General features: G+C 35.5%; 1 protein-coding gene across 6 annotated transcripts in view; it reads right to left on the bottom strand.

Annotated features, from left to right (window-relative positions):
- The window catches only part of LOC115863861 (tyrosine-protein kinase JAK2), a 377,772-nt gene that overhangs the window by 10,598 nt on the left and 344,956 nt on the right, over window positions 1-22,218 (bottom strand). For all 6 annotated transcript variants that reach the window (XM_060300897.2, XM_060300898.2, XM_060300896.2 and 3 more), the window contains 12 exons: window positions 21,201-21,387; window positions 20,388-20,515; window positions 18,747-18,881; window positions 17,539-17,626; window positions 15,829-15,956; window positions 14,541-14,679; window positions 13,491-13,642; window positions 13,192-13,342; window positions 12,305-12,441; window positions 9,869-10,058; window positions 8,123-8,247; window positions 7,779-7,951 (listed from right to left, as the gene is read on the bottom strand). In XM_060300897.2, coding sequence (XP_060156880.1) covers window positions 7,779-7,951; window positions 8,123-8,247; window positions 9,869-10,058; window positions 12,305-12,441; window positions 13,192-13,342; window positions 13,491-13,642; window positions 14,541-14,679; window positions 15,829-15,956; window positions 17,539-17,626; window positions 18,747-18,881; window positions 20,388-20,515; window positions 21,201-21,387 — 1,733 coding nt within the window. The remainder of the gene's footprint in view (window positions 1-7,778; window positions 7,952-8,122; window positions 8,248-9,868; window positions 10,059-12,304; window positions 12,442-13,191; window positions 13,343-13,490; window positions 13,643-14,540; window positions 14,680-15,828; window positions 15,957-17,538; window positions 17,627-18,746; window positions 18,882-20,387; window positions 20,516-21,200; window positions 21,388-22,218) is intronic.

Here is a 22,218-nt window from a genome sequence, read left to right as displayed (position 1 = left end):
ATAAAAAAATAACTATTTTCCAAAACAAAAAATTTTGTATTTAGAGTAGTATGTTTTACGTTTTTGTAAGTTTAATGTTGGTTTAATAGAAGACATTTTCTGTGAGTGGTTTTTTTTAAAAAGTTTTTATACAATTTTTAAAGGTTATACTTCATTTACAGTTATTACAAAATACTGGTTATATTCCCCATGTTGAACAATACATCCTTGTAGCCTATCTCAAAGGGCCCCTAACTCTCGGGCTGTGGACCACTACCGGTCTGCAGGCTGTTAGGAACCGGGCCACACACCAGGAGGTGAGCGGCAGGTGAGTGAGTGAAGCTTCATCTGCCGCTCCCCACCATCCCCCATCACTAGCGTTACTGCCTGAACCATCCCCACCATTGCTCCCATTACTGCCTGAACCATCCACTGCCCTCCCCCCACCGTGGAAGAACTGTCTTCCACGAAATCGGTCCCTGGTGCCAAAAAGGTTGGGGACTGCTGGCCTATCTTATACCCAATGGTTTGTACCTCCCATTCCTCCATCCCTATATTGCCCCTCCCTACTGGTAACCACTAGTTTGTTCTCTATATCTGTAAGTATGCTTCTTTTTTTGTTATGTTCACTAGTTTGTTGTATTTTTTAGATTCTACATATAAGTGGTGTCATACAGTATTTGTCTTTCTCTGACTTAGTTCACTCAGCACAATACCCTCTAAGTCCATCCATGTTGCTGCAAATGGCAAAATTTCATTATTTTTTAAGGCTGAGTAGTATTCCATTGTATGTGTAAAATGAGAGTGAAAAAGGGGAATAACATCTTAGTATTATTATAAAAATACTTCTGACCTCACAGACTCCCTAAAGGGTGTACCAGAGGTCCCCAAACTTTGAGAACTGCTGTTCTCCACCAAAAGTAGAGCTATCTTCCTAAAATACGAATCTCACCATTATCCCTGGATAAAGCCTCTAATATCCCACCTGCACACTGTCTAATGAATAATGTCTGAACGCACTAACATGGCACACAGAACGCAGTATTATTCCGTTTGTTCTGTGGTAACACCATTCACTTACAACCCTGCTTATCCTGTTGTTCTTGTCATCCTCCTCATGGAATACCCTTCCTCTTGTCCATCTGGTGAACTATTAATCAATAGTTGAAATGTCATCTTTTAGTTGTGGTTTTCTCTGATTAATTTAAACCCTCAGCAGAATTACTGCACTCTAATGTTTTTGCATCATCTTCTTCATTATTGCACTTACATACTGCATTGCAATGACTGGATTACACATTTGATTTTTCCTAAACTAAGAGACCTTAAAAGGCAAAGGATTATGGATAGTGGACCTGTCAGTTGAATTTCCACGCCATATCAAACTTTTCCACTTAGTTCAGCCTTCCTTGTAAGGGACAGTTCTTTTTTTTCTGATGCTGATCCTATCTTCTTATTCCAATTTCCTTGTATGATGTTTGGAACACAGTAGGTGCTTTATATGTAGGTGCTTAATAAGTATTTATTAAATTGTATTCACTAAGTATGCCAAAATCACTGGAAATCCATATAACTAATCATTATGGATTGCTAGTTAATTCCATTTAACTTCTCTAATTTCTCATTCTGGAAAAACAGAATGAAATTCATGTATCACTGGGGACATGACCAAAATAAGACAGTCAAGTTTAGATAAGTCTTATTTTCTAGTTTCACTTAAACCCTAAAAATAATTAGATAATGCTAATGCTCATAATTATCATCAGGATATTCCTTTAAAATGTTTTTAGTATTATAAAAAACTTCAAACATATACAAATTAGAGAACAATGAACAACCATGTACCTGTCACTTAGCTAAATTCATTGCCCACCTTGTTTTATCTACTACTCCCGACCTGCACACAACAGTATTTATATGAAATGAGTTCTGGATATGACAGTATTTCAACCATATTTCATACCATAACTATCCCAGTATGCATCTCTAAAACATAAGAAGTCTTCTTTAAAACACATTCACAATGACATTATAAATCATTCTCCTGTGTAAGGGGTTCAAGATGGCAGCCTAAGAAGACTCTGAGCTCACCTCCTCCCATAGACACATCAAATTTACAGCTACACATGAAGTAATTTTCCTCTGAAAAGTGTATGATAACTAGATGAACAGCACCTCCACAACAAAAGATAAAAGAGACTCATTGAAACAGGCAGGAGAGGCAGAGAGACAGTCCCACCCAGGACCCCATCCCAGGAGCAAATCAGAAGGATAACAAAAATATGTAACTTTTTGGAGTAAAAAAAAGAAGGAGTAAAGGGATTGAGCTCCAAATAATGTACCTCAACCCTTGAGTGCAGCACTGGGAACACGAGCCCCTAAAACATCTGTTTTTGAAAATCAATGGGGATTAAGTCCAGGAGAACCACATAACTGTAGGGAACAAAGAACCCACTCTTAAAGAGCTCACACAGACCCATCTACCATGAGAAACAGCACAAAAGCAACAGTGTGAAAACACCTACACCATAAGAGAGGGAGACCTACTTACTGATCTTAGAGCAGCTGCTAGAGAGGCAGGAACCTAACAGGACTTTCTCTGGAGACAAAAGCACTGGTAGATGACATCTTTCAAATCTCATTCTAACTTGCTGGTGATACAGCTAGTGGGCACTATTTTTGGTGCCCTTCTTCTAGCCTCCTAGCACCAGTAGGTGTGCTCCTCCCACCCTGAACCACAACTGAGGCAAAGCGAGTACCTTGAGTGCCCTGCCTACCCAGTGCAGATGTCACACCACAATTGGGCTGGACAAACACACGATACCCCACCCTCCCCACACACTAGCTGCACCATAACTGGGATGAGCAAGTGCCTCAAACCCAGTCCACACTATGCAACAGCTCACTACAACCAGCAGGTGAGCACCCTAAATCCCACACATCCCACATCATAGCAGCAGCCCCACCACAGCTTGTAGGTGTGCACAGTCCACGTGAAGAACACCCGTGAGTGCCTGGGTCTGGTGGCCAGGGAGATTGTGCTTCTGGGCCCTATGGATTATCTCCTACACAAGAACAAGACTGGAAGAGGTAGCTGTTTCACCTAATGAATTTAGACAAATAGAGAAAGTTATGCACCATGAGAAGGCAGAGGAATATGTTCCAAACCAAAGAAAAAGACAAAAGACATTAATGAAATGGAGCTAAGCAACTCACTCAACAAAGAGTTCAAAGCAATGGTCATAAAAATGCTCATTGAACTCAGAAGAAGATTGGATAAACACAGCAAGAACTTAAACAAAGAGGTAGAAAATATAAGAAAGTACTAAATAGAAGTTATAACTGAACTGAAAAATACACTTGAGGGTTTCAACAGAAGACTTGATGAAGCAGAAGAACGAATCAGCAAGCTGGAAAATGAAACAAATAGAAATCACCCAGACACAGTTGCAAAATGAAAAAAGAATTTAAAAAAGTGAATATACCTTAAGGGACTTCTGGAACAACATCAAGCAGAACAGCATTCACATTATAGAGGTCCCAGAGGAAAAGAGAAAGAGAGAAAAGGTCAGAAAATTTTGAAGAAATAATGAATGAAAACTTCCCTAATCTGGGGAAGAAAGCAGACATTCTGGGTCTAAGAATTTCAGAAAGTTCCAAGTAAGATGAACCCAGAGAGAACCATACCAAGACACATTACAATTAAGATGGTAAAAGTTAAGGATAAAGAATCTTAAAAGCAGCAAAAACAAACAAACAAAAAGCCCCCCAAACCCCCAAAACACTACCTATTAAGTACAAGGGAAATCCCTAAATCAGCAGATTTTTCAGCAGAAACTTTATCAGCCAGAAAGAAGTGGATGACCTATTCAAAATGCTGAAAGGAAAAACTTTCCAACCAAGAATTCTCTACCAATTCTACCAGTCAAGATCATCAATCAGAACTGAAGAAGAGATGAAGAATTTTACAAATAAGCAAAGGCTAAAGGATTTCATCACCACTAAACTGGCCTTATAAGAAATGTTAAAGGGACTTCTCTAGGCTAAAAAAGAAATGGCACTAATTAATAATAAGAAAATATATGAAAATAAAAATCTCAGTGGAAAACATATAGTAAAGGTAGTGGCTCAGTCACTTATAAAGCAAGTATGAAGACAAAAGTAGTAAAGTTAACTCAAATTACAGTAATACTTAAGGGAAGCATAAAATAAGAATATGCAAAAGGCATCATCAGGGCTTCCCTGGTGGCGCAGTGGTTGAGAGTCCGCCTGCCAATGCAGGGAACACGGGTTCGCACCCGGTCTGGGAAGATCCCACATGCCGCGGAGCGGCTGGGCCCGTGCGCCATGGCCGCTGAGCCTGCACGTCTGGAGCCTGTGCTCCGCAACGGGAGAGGCCACAACAGTGAGGGGCCCGCGTACTGCAAAATAAATAAATAAATAAAATAAAATAAAAAGGCATCATCAAAAATATAAAATGTGGCAGGGGGGAGAGTAAAAATGTAAAGCTTTGCTTTACATTTTAAGTTGTTATCAATTTAGAAGACACTGCTATATACATACAATGTTATATGTGAACACCACAGTAACCACAAAGAAAAACCTTACAGTACACACAGAAAAGAAAATGAGAATGGAATCTAAACATAATATTAAAAAAATCCAGCAAACCACATGGGATTTTTGCATATATGTTCATCCAGGTACTGGCCTGTAAAAAATCCAGCAAACCAAAGGGAAGACAGAAAGAAGAAAGGAACAGAGAGGAACTATAAAAACAGCCAGAAAACAATAAACAAAATGGCAATAAGTACATGCCTATCAATTACTTTAAATGTAAATGGACTAAATTAGCCAATATAAAGACATATAGTGGCTGAATAGATTAAAAAAAAAAAGACCCATCTATATGCTGCCTAGAGATTTATTTCAGAAGTAAAGACATACACAGACTGGATGTGAGGAAAAAGTAATGAAAAGAAAGCTGGTGTAGCTATACTCACAGCAGATAAAACAGACTTTAAAACAAAGCCTGTAATAAAAGATAAAGAAAGGCACTATACAATGATAAAGGGGTCAATCCAGCAAGAAGATAAAACATTTATAAATATATATGCACACTACGTAGGAACACCAAAATATATAAAGCAAATATTACTGGCCCTAAAGGGAGAAATTAAAAGCAGTATAATAATAGTAGGGGATTTTAACACCCCGCTTACAGCAATGGATAGATAATTCACAAAAAAATCAATCAAAAAGGAAACATTTGGCCTTAAATGACACATTAGATAAGATGGAGTTCACAGATATGTTCAGAATACTCTATCCAGAAGCAGCAGAATACACATTCTTCTAAGGTACACATGGAACATTCTCCAGGATAGATCATGTGTTAGCCCACAACATGTCCCAGTAATTCAAGAAGACTGAAATCATATCAAGCATGTTTTCCAACTATAATGGTATGAAACTAGGAATCACAATAAGAAAACTGGAAAACCACAAAAACAAGAAGATTAAACAACATGCGACTAAACAACTAATGGGTCAATGAAGAAATCAAAGGAGAAAAAAAGCCTAGGGACAAATAAAAACAAAAATAAAGCACACCAAAATCTATGGAATGCAGCAAAAGTGGTTCTAGGAAGGAAGTTCATAGCAATACAGGCCTACCTCAAGAAACAAGTAAAGTCTCAAATAAACAACCTGAATTTGCACCTAAAGGAACTAGAAAAAGACCAAAGCCCAAAGGTAGCAGAAGGAAGGAAATAATAAGATGAGGGCAGAAATAGAGACTAAAAAGACAATAGAATAGAACAGATCAATAAAACCAAGAGCTGGTTCTCTGAGAAGATAAACAAATCAAGAAGTCTTTAGCTAGACTAACCAAGAAAAAAAAGGAGAGGGCTCAAATAAATAAAATTAGAAACGAAAGAGGACAAGTCACAACTGATACCACAGAAATACGAAGGATAATAAGAGAATACCACAAACAATTATATGCCAACAAAGTGAACAACCCAGAAAGAACAAATTCCTTGAAACACATAATCTACCAGGACTGAATCGTGAAGAAAACAGAAATAGAAAGCCTGAATAGTCCTGAATAGTAAGGAGACTGAGTCAGTAATCAAAAAACTTCCAACAAACGTCAAGTCCAGGAAACAGACAGCTTCACTGATGAATTCTTCCAAACATTCAAATAAGATTCAATACTTTTCCTTCTCAATTCTTCCAAAAAAACTGAAGAGGAGGGAACACATCTAAACATGTTATGAGGCCAACATTACCCTAATACCAAAACCAGACAAGGACACCGCAAAAAAATAAATTACAGGCCAATACCTGGATGAATATAGATGCAAAAATCCTCAACAAAATATTAGCAAACTGAATTCAACAATACATCAAAAGGATCATATCCCATGATCAAGTGGGATTTATTCCAAGGCTGTAAGGATGGTTCAACATCTGCATGAACAAAATGAAGGATAAATACCATATGATTGTCTCAACAGATGCAGAAAAAGCAACTGATAAGATTCTAACATCCACTTATGATCAAAACTCTCAACAAAGTGGGTATAGAGGGAACCTACCTCAACATAATAAAGGCCATATATGACAAACACACAGTTAACATCATACTCAACAATGAAAACCTGAAAGCCTTTCCTCTAAGATCAGAAACAAGACAAGGATGCCCACTCTCACCACTTTTATTCAACACAGTATTGGAAATTCTAGTCACAGCAATTAAGCAAGAAAAAGAAAGAAAAGGCATCCAAATTGGAAAGGAGGAAGTAAAACTGTCACTCTTTGCAGATGGCATTATACTATATAGAGAAAACCCTAAAGACTCCACGAAATTAAAAAAAACAAAACTTTTAGAACTAATAAATTCAGTAAAGTCACAGGATACCAAAAACAAAAAAATCAATATACACAAGCCAGTGACATTTCTATACACTAATAGCAAACTAACAGAAAGAGAAATTAAAGCAATCCCATTTACCACTGTATCAAAAAGAATAAAATACCTAGGAATAAATTCAACCAAGGAGGTGAATGACCTGTACAGTGAAAACTGTTTAAGACACTGATAAAAGAAATCAAAGAAGGCACAATTAAATGGGAAGACAGTCCATGCTCATGGATTGGAAGACTTAATATTGTTAAAATGTCCATACTACCCAAAGCAATCTACAGATTTAATGCAATTCTTATCAAAATTCCAACGACATATTTCACAGAACTAGAACAAATTCTAAAATTTGTACGAAACCACAAAAGATCCCTTGAGAAAGGGAACAACCTTGAGAAAGAAGAACAAAGCTGGAGGTAGCATGCTCCCTGATTTCAAGATATGCTACAAAGCCACAGTGATCAAAACAGGTTGGTACTGGCATAAAAACAGACACCCAGATCAACCAAACAGAATTGAGAGCCCAGAAATAAACCCATATATATATGGACAATTAAATTACAATAAAGGAGCAAAGAACATACAATGGAGAAAGGACAGTCTCTTCAATAAAGGGTGTTGGGAAAACTGGACAGACATGTGCAAAAGAATGAAATTAGACCACTATTTTATACCACATACAAAAATTAACTCAAAATAGATTAAAGACTTGAATGTATGACCTAAAACCATAAAATTCCCAGAGGAAAACATAGGAAATAACTTCATTGATTATTACTATAAATATATAAATGACAAACTATTAATAGTAAAAATAAAGTTTGAAGTTTGTGCTCCAAAACTTCATTTTACTGTACTAAAATATACTCACCAGAATATGGGACTTTCACCAGGTTCTTTCACTTTGTAGTATTCTTTGCCTTGTGGCAACACTTTGGTTAAGCCGAAATCTCCTATTTTAACTCTGTTTTCATTCTCCACCAATATATTCCTCGTTGCCAGATCCCTGTGGATATACCTTTTTGTACCAAGATACTCCATACCCTATGAATAAAATAACATTTTTCTTTCAGCTAGCTTTATAAACATAAACAATTTAAATAGTCTTGTATCTTTCTACTCCCTTAATTATCTAAGAAAAACCTTAGAGGATTTCTTAATAATTACTTCAACATATTCTCTTCATCTACAACAAACAGCCAGGATATTAGGTACCTTGCATATCTGAGATGTGTACTGAAGAAGTTTTTTATGATCTATCCGTTCTTTATGTTTTTGGAGATAGTCTCGTAAACTTCCATATGGTAAATATTCCATAATTAATCTTAGATTACGCCGGCCTATTAACACACAAATGAGAACGTAACGTTTTACTCTGCTATACTTTACTGATGAACTATTAGAAAACAACCGTATAAAAATGACATAAAGGGCTTCCCTGGTAGCGCAGTGGTTGAGAGTCCGCCTGCCAATGCAGGGGACACAGGTTCGTGCCCCGGTCCGGGAAGATCCCACATGCTGCGGAGTGGCTGTGCCCGTGAGCCATGGCTGCTGAGCCTGTGCGTCCGGAGCCTGTGCTCCGCAACAGGAGAGGCCACAACAGTGAGAGGCCCGCGTACCGCAAAAAAAAAAAAAAAGACTTAAAAGATATATAAAATCTGAGTCTAAGAGACTTCCCTTGTGGTGCACTGGATAAGATTCCACACTCCCAATGCAGGGGGCCCGGGTCTGATCCCTGGTCAGGGAACTAGATCCCATATGCATGCTGCAACTAAGAGTTAGCATGCCACAACTAAGGAGCCTGTGTGCCACAACTAAGGAGCCCTGGAGCCGCAACTAACACCCAGTGCAACCTAAAAAAAAAATAATAATAAAGCATGACTGGAGGTTTTTTTTTTTTTTTGGCTGCATTGGGTCTTCATTGCTGCGTAGGGGCTTTCTCTAGTTGCAGTGAGCGGGGGCTACTCTTCGTTGCAGTGCATGGGCTTCTCACTGTGGTGGCTTCTCTTGTTGCGGAGCACGGGCTTTAGGTGTGCAGGCTTCAGTAGTTGTGGTGTGTGGGCTCAGTAGTTGTGGCTCACGGACTCTAAAGCACAGGCTCAGTAGTTGTGGTAAACGGGTTTAGGTGCTCCGCAGCATGTGGGATCATCCTGGACCAGGTATCGAACCCACGTCCCCTGCACTGGCAGGTGGATTCTCAACCACTGTGCCATCAGGGAAGTCCTGGAGTCATTAATAAAAAAAAAAATCTGAGTCTAAGATGACAAAACCTGATTATAAAATTAAAGGTGATGTAGTAGTTAAGAACAATGACTTTTTTTTTTTTTTTTTTTGCAGTACGTGGGCCTCTCGCTGTTGTGGCCTCTCCCATTGCGGAGCACATGCTCCGGACGTGCAGGCTCAGCGGCCATGGCTCACAGGCCCAGCCGCTCCGCGGCATGTGGGATCTTCCCGGACCGGGGCACGAACCCGTGTCCCTTGCATCGGCAGGCGGACTCTCAACCACTGCGCCACCAGAGAAGCCCAAGAACAATGACTTTTTGAATCAAAAAGATTTGAATAGAAGTTTTAAAAATAGTTATGTTTTAATCTTCTGTAACCCATTATGCAAACCAAAATAAGCTGATGAGAAAACTTCCTTTCTCTTCATCTATACTGAATAAAAAGCATCTAATTTAAAAAAATAATATTTTCACAGAAAATTTCTTTCTTTAAAAATGACATTCCCTTGGTAAGTTTAAGCAAGAATGGTAACCACCATCCTCAGTGAAGAGAATGATCAATCAAGTAGTCAAGGACTTCCTAACACCAGGTACAATCTCCAGTCATACAGAATGCTTCTTTCTCTGGGTACTGGAATATTTTAAGTCCAGATCTGGAGGCATTATAAGTTTCTACAATATTACCCAGGATGTCAAAGACATACCCTGAGTTCAAAAAAGGTATCAATGGGCAACATACCAGCACTGTAGCACACTCCCTTGTACTTTACAATGTTGTCATGTTGCAAGGATTTAAGGATTTCAATTTCCCTTTCAAAGTCTCTGAGGTGCTCTTCAGTACTGTGCTGGAGCTTCTTCACAGCCACCACCTCTCCAGTGTTGTCTTGTAGAGGGTCATACCGGCACATCTCCACACTGCCAAAATTACCCTAAATAATACATCACATTAAGATAGAAATCGCAAGTTTTCTAGAAAAAGTACTAATAAATTCTGATTATACAGGCAATTTTCAGCAGCTAGAAGATGTATCTCGAAACTCACATTAAACAACTTTCAGAACAAGAAAAGGAGATAATATTTCAATAGGTGAGTAGTAAACTTAAATATTTAATTTCTTCAAAAGGAATTACAGGCTGAAATATAAAAACTTCAAAAAAGCATTTAAACAAATCATTAACATTAATTTTTAAGATAAGCCAAGGGACATGCCAGGGAATTCCTAAATTTCTATCACTAACTTCCAGGAAGAACTTTTCTTCTTCACAATATAGCCTTTGATGTCACTGTCAGTGAGCTATATGGAATAAGGGTATGTTACAGACTGAATGTCCATGCCCATCCCCCCAAATTCATATGATAAAGTCCTAACCCTGAATGTGAGTGTATTTGGAGATAAGGCCTGTGAAGAGGTGATAAAGATTAAATAAGGTCATAAGGGTGAGTCCTTCATCCAGTAGGGCTGGTGCCTTTATAAGAAGAGGAAGAGACACCAGTTCTCTCTGCCATATAAGGACACAGTGAGAAGGTGGTCATGTGCAAGCCAAGAAAAGAGCCCTCATCAGAAACTGAACCCTACCGGAACCTTGATCTTAGACTTTTCAGCCTCTAGAATTACGAGAAATAAATGTCTGCTGTTTAAGCCAAGGTCAGCCTGTGTGGTTGGCAGCTTCTGTGATTATCTCCCAATGTTCTCTACATTCTGACATTCAAGCTCTTTTAAAATCCCCTCCCCTTGAGTGTAGGCTGGATTTATTAACTCATTTTTAATGAACAGAATATGGCAGGAGTGATAAGATGCCACTCCTGAGATTAGGATATGAAAACACAATGGCTTCGATCTTGGGTATTTGCTCTCAGCTCCCGTGTTGTGAGGCAGTCTGTGGAGAGGCCCGTGTAAGTGAGCTTGGAAGCAGATATTCTGAGGCCTTGTCAATAGCCATGTGGTAAGCTTGGAAGTAAGCCTTCCCCTAGTCAAGCCTTCAGAGAAGACTGCAAGACCTGGCTGACACCTTGATTACAGTCTAGTGAGAGACCTTGAGCTATAACCACCCAGCTAAGTTACTCCCAGATTCCTGACTCGCCTAACCTGTGTGATAATAAATGCTTTTTTGTTTTCAGCTGTTACGTTTTAGGGTGATCTGTCGCACAGCAATAGATAACTAATACACCCAAATACATACTTTTTTTTTTGTCATTGCTACATACTTTGAAACATTCCTGAGACTATTTTACAAACCAGGAATGACAGCAAGGTATTAATATAACTAAGCCAATACATAATATAACACCCAATGTTTAGCTCTGGTAAAGCTGGATCAGAACATTTAGTTTAGATTCAATACCTAAGTGAGGCCTTCATAATACATCCAAGCCAAAATCCAGTTCATAAAGCTACATGGTACAGAGCCCTATACTAGCAAGCTTAGAGGAAGAAAGAGGGCTTTACCACTATGATTGGACCTGCTAAGAACTAAGGTTTTCTTGGTCTTACTTAAAATATGTCAGGCTATGCATGACTGTGTGACCTTTCAGCAGGGAGAGACTGTCTGCTAGTAAACATGGTCCAGTCAACATCTAGACTCTGAACAAGCAGATTAATTATTTCTCTCTGAGATGACTGAAAAAGGACATCGGTGGAGAGGCTTAATCAATTGTTCCTTTCTGTATCTCATAACCAAAGCGCCCTCTACCAAGAGTCTCATGGTCAAATTAATTGGGGAAAATACTGCCTAATTTATCCATCTCTTGAAAATGTTCAATGCACAGTACATGTTAAAGGTTCTGAGAAGTTCTTCAGTAAAGACAGCTGTTTATTTAACACAGCATTTCTTCAACATCTGACAACTAAACCTTTTTTCTACAAACACTTTGTTTTAACTTTTTATTTTATATTGGAGTATAGTTGATTAACAATGTTTGTTAGTTTCAGGTGTAAAGTGATTCAGTTATACATATACATGTATCTGTTCTTTTTCAAATTATTTTCCCATTTAGCTTGTTACATAATATTGAGCAGAGTTCCCTGTGGTATAGAGTAGATCCTTGTTGGTTATACAAACAGTCTTTAAAATTTTGTGGAAAGTGAACTTTAGAGAATCTCTTAAGCCTTTTTTTCCCTAAATAAAATGTTTTACGATTATATTTCAACTATTTAAAAATCTTCTGACATCTTACCTTGCCAAGTTGCTGTAGAAATTTCAAGTGTCTCTCTTCAAATTGTGTAGGGTCTCGGTCTTCAAAAGCACCAGAAAACCCTAGGGCACCTATTCTCATATTAGGTAACATGTCATTTTCTGTTAATAGTTCGTAATCTGGAGAAATAAAGAATATTTCTACCATAACCTGGCAAATCCATTCTCTAGGTTAAAATAATACATATTCAAGCTGACCAAAATAATCAGAATGAGTTAGAAATACTAAATACAAATCAATACAGGGCAACTCTAATAGTTTTGATTATGTTAATGGAAGCCTTGAATTATAACCATAATCTAACATGTTTTCAGTAAAGATTTTTGCAAAGGATAAATGAATACTTTCCAAAATAGGTAGTTTTAATAGTTATAAAGTAAGATTATATGCCGATTTTTGTGGTGAGAAGAGTAAATAATATTGGAACAGGAAATACTTATAGGTCAGACACATGTATATTTAGCTATGTATTTTAAAGGAGGAGAGGACAAACAAAAACAAATCTACCTCATGTTTACAAAATTAATCAATTACAGAATATATGAGAACTAGTTAAAAAACAAAGAATTGTTTTTAAAAAGTCAAATAAGTCAAATAAACTTCTATAGTTTACTACTCATTAACTGGCAAACTAAAATGAGGTTATTAAAAGGGAAAAAGCCTTTTTTAAAAATGGAAATACTTCACAATCAGTGAGACCAGAAAATGTATAAAGTAGGAAAAGTCAAATGAACGTAAGAAATTAAGAGGGTCAAAAAGATATCAGGGAACTTTCCAGAGGGGATTACAAAATTAGTAAGGATTTATTAAATATAACAAAGATAGAAAGATAGCTGGAGACTCATTAAGATTGCTCCATCAGTACGTACCTGGAGTAAACAAACTATTAAGATCTCGTATGATGGCTCTGAAAGAAGGTCTAAAATCTGGTTCGTAATCCATACAATTATTAATAAGATTTGCTAATTCTGTCCACTTTGGTGCAGGAAGCTGGTGCCTATTTTCATAAAACTGTAGTTTCTATAATTAAAGAACCACATGTTGATAATAAATTATAAATGCCGTATCAACCTTTTTTATATAAAATGGGCTAAAGAATATCAAATCATGTGCAAAAAATATCAGGGATCACAAGGTAATTCCAACTTCACCGTTTACATGAACTTACTCTTTGAGAATCCAAAGCACTCAGGGGCTTATCTCCTCCACTGCAGATTTCCCACAAAGTGGTACCAAAACTCCATTTGTCTGTTGCCAAATTTAGATTTTTAGGATTTTCAATGCATTCAGGTGGTACCCATGGTATTCTCTCCTGCAGAACTTTCAAATGATAGGAACAAAGTATGGTTAAAGAGTTCCCACAATTAAAAAATTCTTATATATGTTAATAATTTTTGCTGTATAATTAAGAGAGTACAGAGTCCTTTCTCCTTCACCATATGAATATATATTCTCTTTCTTCACATCCCATTCCAAAGGGTAAAGTCCCCCTGAGTATCAGATCTAACTAAGATCCTATAACATTTTCTGCCCTACAGTCTCTGTCTTCACTTCATAAAAAGGCACCAAGTTTAAGTACTACTGGCTGAAATAGGAAACCATGCATCAGTGTACAAAAGTTGATAACTTTGGATTCTAAGTTTAGACATTCAATTAGAGAAATTAGCTAATGTAATGAAATACAATTACAATACTATTTGGATCAAAAAAATGCCTCTCAATTATCTGACTGAATTTTTTACTTTAATTAATTTTGTTAAGGAGAAGGTTATCAACACAAAAGTTCTAAGAAGTCATAAATTAGCTGAATAATTAAACTAAATAAAAAATTCAAACTTGATAATATATCTTCTCAAATTTTTATTTAACGACTAAAGAGAAGAAAAATTTAGAAGAATTTACTTGTGGCTCAAAGAATGATACTTAAAAATTTCACAATAAAACTGGATAAAATCCAATATTCCATATATAATTAGGGATTAACACTGTTTTAAAAAAATCATCTTACAGTACATAGAAACATGCTTATAAGAAAGGAGAAACAGAGACTAGGATGTAACTATAACTTAATTTAGATTGCTAAAAATGGTAACTAAATTTTATTATTAATCAAGAACATGTCAATAAAATAGAATTTGAGAAAAATTAACAGTCTGATCTTTATGCCTCTTTCTAAGCAAAGCTTAATAAAGTTAAATTCGATCCTTGTAGAACTTACTGTCCTTTGGCAAAACTGTAATACTAATGCCAGGATCACTAAGTTTGATGAAAGGAGGATTTCCTGTCTTCCTGTCTTCTTCTCTGATAAGAAGAATATTTTTGGTGCACACATTCCCATGAATAAGGGTTTTTTCTTCCTATTAAAGTTAAATGCATATACATTCAAATATTAATCCACAAATAATTTGAGCACTTAATATGTCCAAGACCCCAAAATGGATTTAAAAAGTAAAAATAAGAAAACAGTATTAATAAACATTAATTGGAGGCGCACTTTGAGAAAATAAAACGAAATTTTATGGCATCACCGTGCTTTGTGTTTTACATTTTAAGTGAAACAATGCTCTATACCCACGAAGAAACAAATACTTAAAAAAAAATAATTTATTTATTTATTATTCATTTTTGGCTGCATTGGGTCTTCGTTGCTGCGCGCAGGCTTTTCTCTAGTTGCAGCGAGCGGGGGCTACTCTTCATTGCAGTAAGTGGGCTTCTCATTGCGGTGGCGTCTCTTGTTGCAGAGCACAGGCTCTAGGCGCACAGGTTTCAGTAGTTGTGGCACATGGGCTCAGTAGTTGTGGCTCACGGGCTCTAGAGCGCAGGCTCAGTAGTTGTGTGGCATGGGCTTAGCTGCTCTGCGGGGCATGTGGGATCTTCCTAGACCAGGGATCGAACCCATGTTCCCTGCATTGGCAGGCGGGTTCTCAACCACTGCGCCACCAGGGAAGTCCCACGAATACTTTTTAAAACTACTTAATGCCAGTTCACTTTATTAAGCTGAGATTTTAAATAGTATATATTTGTAGGTGGTAGTTAACAGCAAGAAATACTGTTTCTGTTCAGTAGGTGCATTCTTAAGGATCTGATCACTAGCTGGCCCTCTGGTATTCTGCTTCTCTGGCAAAACTGCTTTCTCAATGGACATAATGTCCAATTACCCACAAATACCATAACAAGGTATTTTCTGCAGGGATTTTTTGCTATTCATAGTTAGCACAACATTTTTTTGATAATTTTTCGTTAAATTCTCTGAAGCCAAGATACACAAACTACAGACTGTCTATCAGCAGTTCTAAGAGATTGATGGGATGACAAAACTATTTCTTTCAAAATTGATTTCACATAAATATACGCCTAAAATAATCCCTTTCATCAACTAACACAGATTATTTTAAATGACTCGGCATCCATTTACAGATTTATTTCTTGGTCCCACGTCAAGATCCTTTCACATTGCTTCATAATCTAAAACAGTAAGTTGACAAAAGAATATAATAATTACTTACTAGAAAATGCATGGCCCATGCCAGCTGTTTAGCCACTTCAAGTTTCCATAATATATTTATAGAATTTTTATTCTTTTTCAGATATATATCTAGTGATCCAAATTTTACAAACTCCTGAACCAGAATATCTGCATTAAAATATAATGATAATAATAAGGCTCACGTACAGTACAGTAAAATATATATAATTTTAAACTTTTATAATTATATTTATAGTTATATGTGATGATATAGGTAAAGAGATTAAACTACGTAAAATTCACTAATTTAAAGAAAGGTTAACAGCTATATAAAATGTATATTGGGGTTTTAGTTTATTCACAACAGAAAGAGGTAAAGTCTAAACAATTACATATAAACACAATTTATATATAATTGTACATTATGTATAATAATATGTAGATGTATGTAGATTGAATCCCAAATTGTGATTCCGCTTCATCTAATATTAAAATTAGTTTTCATATGATATACAACAACTTTTGGTGACAAGACTACCTTAGGACCTTGCTGGGTAACTAAAACAAATGTTATGAAAGTTTTTATGCCTATAGTTAATTTGGAGAACAGTCAACATGTCAATAATAAAGAACTGACTGCAGGGAAATTTACATCAGGGCAAGTGTCAAAAAAAAGATCTAAGAGTTACAATGAGCAAGAGCTTAGTAAAACTTTTTTATGTGGCATGTAAGACCTACTATATTTCACAGATACCACTGACTGTCATATGTCCCATTATTATGTGTCATAAAATTTTAAAAATTGCCAATTAAATTATGAAATGCCATCAATTATATCACACTTCCTAATTTCAGATATTTTTAATGTGAAAAAAAGGTATCACAGAATCAATGAAATAAGTATAAAAGCAAATGTAAGATCTGGGATTATTTGCTCTAAAACATTGTTTTCAAACTTTGTAAAGAAGTATATTCTTTTTTTCCCCTAGATGAAAATTTATGGGAAACATCAATAAATAAAAAAGAGAAATACAGAACCACTTTAGTTGGCGGTGAGAGGCAGAACTCTCCACTCTGCATTTAGATTTACTCCCATTTCATCAGTCCCCTGAGATACCTCTACAGAACAGATTTGAAAACCACTGCCTCTGAAAAGACTATCAACTTTCAAAAACATGAAAAAATGTTATATAAGTATGGATGCATATTTAATCACATTACTAATGGAAAATGGGAAATTAATTACATAAGTAATTTCTGAATGTAAACTTTTGAGGGTTTTTATGAACAGTTTAAATTTAGCCATAAATTATATCTATATCAACATCCAATCATTTCAGTCAGTTCCATTACAATTCAATCTAACATTTATATGCTTTGTCTTAATAATTTCAAAGAGATCTGTACTGAAATGGCCAGTTATTACAATGTTATGTTGAACCAGCCATAATCTGTATTGCTATGGTTAACAGAAAAGGTTGCTTTTGTTTACTATAATACTGTACTGTTCTGGCATTTTAACATAAGCCATATTAAACTGTTTACTGCATTTTAATTTCATTCATTGGTTTCCTTTATAAGAAGATATAACTGAACAGTTCCACAGTGTTTTTGGTTTCAACAATATTTAATTCCTGTTATAGTTTATATTGATATCTATTAACCTGAAATTGAATTTTCTATATAAATAAAAATGGATGTTCTGAGAAAGGCATAACATTAACATAAGGAAGCCAGTCGTTTTACTTACTCTCCTCTCCACAGACACATACTCCATAATTTAAAACCAGATGTTTGTGAGAAAGCTGGCTCATCATGCTTGCTGCTTCAAAGAAAGACTAAGGAAAAGAAAAATATACAAAAGATGCAAAAGAATTATTTTTTGTGTCTAAAAGCATTCATAATTCAGAAAGATTCTCTCTGCCATAAGAGAAATGCACTTTCTCCTATTAGCAGGACTATAGATAAGGTTACAATGTGCTTTGGTCCCTTCAGATGGAGTTACAACTGCCATCAACCTTGATGTTAGAATTCATTCTCAGGAAAACCTTGAGTAAGCTTGGTTCAAGCGGACAGCAATGTGAAAGAACAATAGTGGTTGGTACAGAGCAACATGAATCATGCAAGATTAACAGGCTTAGACCCATAGCACCTAGAATAGAGAACAGAGGTACGAACAGAGACAGACACCAAAGACAGTGATGTGGGACTGCAGTAAATGGATGGGAGCTTCAAGTAACACTTCCTAAAAAATTAAGAATGATCGCTGTGCAGATAAAATAGTGTAACAACTATGTCAGGAAACTGGCATGGTATTAACATCACTCCAACTCAACTAAACTTTGCCTTGAACTTCTGGGTATGGCTGTTGAAGATCACAATCACCAACACTGTGGTGTTCTGGATTAGAACAACTCTTCGGCTTCTATGTTTCACATTATCTTCTACTAACATCCTTTAAGACATTTTAAGTATCATAAATGTTTGTTACATCATGTTTGGTGATATCTTACTATACTAAGGACTTTGGCAACTGGCAGCTGGGTTTCTGTTGGCTAGCATCTTTGGATGATGCCCAGAGGTAACAACATTTCACCTAGAGTGCTCCTCACGTACACTGCCTTTCAAACTTTTTTTTAAGTAGGCGAAATTATAGAGGAAACCTGTGGAACCCATGAAGCTCTGGGGAGCCAAATTTAAAAGCCACTGCTTTAGTATATACAAAGATGTAATAATACACATAACACAATGCTTAATATTTAGTTTGGAAATTAGTTATTACGAAAAAATTCCATATTTTTTTAGACCCACCAGAATACATCCTCAGAAAGGTTCTTGACATATATACTTATAAAAATTACAATTTTGAAAAGCTGCATACATCAATGTGTTGTGTACATATGAGAGCATATCTTTAAATATCATAAACTACATGAACTACAAAAGGAATATACAAACCTCTGAATAGTTTCTATGTGCTTTATCCAGAACTTTTAAAAGAACTTCTGTTTCATGCAGTTGACCATAGTCTCCTACTTCTCTTCTTACACCTTTAAAAATTTTGGTAAAAGTTCCTTGGCCAAGGCTTTCATGCTTTAACAGAAAAAATGGAAAGAAAGAATGAATAAAGATGGAGAAAGAAGTGGGAATAAGGAAATATGTTCAATGACAAACAGTCTTAAAAAATCCACTAGTACTTCTTGCATATCTTTACAGAATAATTGTTGAAAGACTGCACTCTGAAGCAGGGCTGCCTGCAATCTATTATTATTAGTTTTGTAACGTTAGTCAGGTTACCTGGCAACTCTCTGCTTCTTGTTACTCACATAAGGATTCATATCTTTATAATTCTGGATAATTCTATCTATTGTCTCCTTAAGGAACTCAGACATTAGTTGGTTTTGCTCATTCTACTCTCCATGTCCCTTAAGTTCTGTTTCATAACTTCCATTTCTTTCTCCCTCTCTGCTGCCTTTGAATAATTTTCAGATCTAACTTTCAATTCACTAGTTTTCTCTTCAACTATGAGTAACTGCTTTTTAATTTGTTCATTTTTTTAATGTCAATGAGTGTATTTTTCATTTCTATACTTCCCCCCCCACCAAATCTTTTTGGGCTGTTTTGATGTCTTGGTTTTTCCCATGTTTTCAACTCCTTTTTTATTTTTAAACATATATATATATATATATATATACACACACACACACATATACACACACACACACACACATATATATATGTATTTTATAATCTCTATCTGAAAAGTCTGTTATATGAAGCTCTTGAAGTATAATTTGATATTTGTCGGTCTTCTGACTCTTGCTTAATCCGGAATTATTTCTCTGTATGTTTTAAAATTTTCAATTAAAAGCTCATGTTTGGAGTCATTTTAACTGGGAATCTTCGGTGGCCTAGATTAAGAGTATATTCTTCCAAAAAGATTTTATATTTGCTCTGCCAACCACCACAGGGTGTTACTCGGGGAATACCACTTGTTAATTTAATTTATTGGCTTAGGGTTTCTCAAACCATGCAGGTGATATAAAGAAACCCAAACTCAAAAGTTTATAATTACAAATTCTCAGGACAGACTTTTTCATAACTAAGAGCTCAACTAAAACATACAACACTCTTCTCTTTTTGCTAGCAGGTGAATTTTTCACAATCCAAATATTTTTCACTGAGGATGTATTTACGTGAGGGACCTGGTAATCCTGATCCCCCAAAATGTTCTGTGGCCAAACATCAGCTCTTATGTACTACTTTGTTTTCAGTACCTTCTTTGAACTTCCCTTACTTTCTTGAGAACTTGAGAATTAAGATACTTTTTTAGAGGAAGACTTTTAATTTTTAATTTATTAAAAATTTTTTTAATTCCTGAAAAGAGAATACAATTCCATTCTTAAAATAATTAACTTAAGTTCGGTATCACATTTTCACAAGAAATAAAAATATGTGAACTGCTATAAAATTTTTATAACATAGGTTATAATAAAAGAGTTCCAAATGTCATATGAATGTAATGTGGGTTAGAAAATGAAGAAAACAGTTGTTGTTTTAAAAAGACAAAAAGACAATAATCAGCATCTAATGACTTACAAATATCAGATCTTCATTTCTGATTTTGTGGAACACCATTTGGTTCACATTATTATGCCTCTGTAATGTTGGTGAGGTTGGTACATCAGAAATACCATTGGTTCTGAAGACTAGAAGGTTTGATTTATCTGTTTAAAAAAAAGGACAGAATGAATGAAAAAATATATATATATATAAAATCAAAACACACTGAGGATATAAATTGCTCCAAAGGGATAAAATAAAATGTGTTCTATATACAAGAAATGCTTAACAGCCTCTTATTGTTCATTTTTTTTCATAGAAAATTATTTTAGGAGTTTATTCATTGAACTTTGATGTACTCTAACCAGTTATTTTATATATTCAAAATTATAATCCCTTCCTTAACTAGTATAATTTTTCAGGAACTTTAATAATAATTTTAATATGCCTGTTACTTTAAAGGATTTCCAACCTTACTATTTTTATTTTAAAAGATAATTTAAAAGAAATTAAAATTCTAAAAGAATCTGAAAGTTTTTACTTAGAATAACATATGAGAATTTGGTACTGAGGTCTTTCAGTTCAATAAATAAGTGACTTATTGATACCATGAAATTATTTTTTTTAAGTACATTTTAGAATTACAAAACTTTAAGTCACTTCTAGAAAACACAAACCAAACTGAACAATTCTATTAGAGGATGCCTGTACAACATATCAGGAAAAAATTAATTTGTTTTTGGAGCTTCCTCTTTCCTATTTCTTTTGAAATCAACATGCTGAAAATAGCTCCCACCATATACACCATCCATGGCCAATATTTTAAAAATAACTAGAAATCTATTTTACCTTTTGGCTTTGGGGGACAGCATTTAGTAAACTGGAAAATTATACTGTCTGAGCGAACAGTTTCCATCTGATAGCAATTCAAAAGATCTTTAAGATTACTGAAGTTCTTCTTAGTACCAGTGAGGTTGTATTCTCCATTCTCATTTTTTGTAATCAAACAGTGCTTATATTCAATGACGTTTTCTCTCTATGTAAGTTTAATTATAAAGAGAGGGAAGGAAAAATCTCAACGGTCATAATAGTGATTACTGTGACAAAAATGATATCACAAAACAACCAAAAGAACATTTAGACATTTGAACCATGAATACCAGCATAAGGTGAGAGAGGTGTTTGGTTCCTCAAAAAGGCATCTAATTACAACTGCCTAGCCTACAGAAATGGCTTAAAAGTTATTTTATTGAAAGGCAAGGAAGAAAGCAATAATAATAAACAATAATAATACCATCCTTAACAGCATTCCACCATTTACAGAATAAAGTCTAAAACTATTTTAGCATATAAGGCCTTCCACAACCCATGCTCTAGCTACATTAGGTGACCTAAAATTTTTCAAGCAAATGCCATGACGTTTCATGCCTTGATAACTGTACGTGCTGTCTCTCTACAGAATGTACATCCTTTCCTTTTGAGCAATGTACTTTTTATTCAATCCTTAAAACTCAGTTCAATTTCCACTTTTTCTGTGAAGTCCTCCCTAACTCTGACCCCATTCCATAAGCAAAGGTGACTACCTGTTGTGCCTCTACTGTATTTGTTAATGATGTCTAACATGGCAATTTTAATATTTTTCAGTTTTTCAATGTTTGTCTTATGTGCTCTATTATGAACTTGCTCAACCATCTATTTTTTGAACTGCTTCTTATAAACATATTCAACTGACTTAGAACCACTTTTATAAAATTGACTCATTATCTCCAGTCAGTCTCAAGTGCTTCCTACTCCAAAGGACCTTTCTTAATAATTGTAATCCCTTCTCTTATTGTCAATATTTGCTTACACTGGATATACTGGGTAA

Source organism: Globicephala melas, chromosome 6 (genome assembly GCF_963455315.2).
Source record: "Globicephala melas chromosome 6, mGloMel1.2, whole genome shotgun sequence".
NCBI classification, from domain to species: domain Eukaryota; kingdom Metazoa; phylum Chordata; class Mammalia; order Artiodactyla; family Delphinidae; genus Globicephala; species Globicephala melas.
This window is presented reverse-complemented; position numbering and strand designations above follow the sequence as displayed.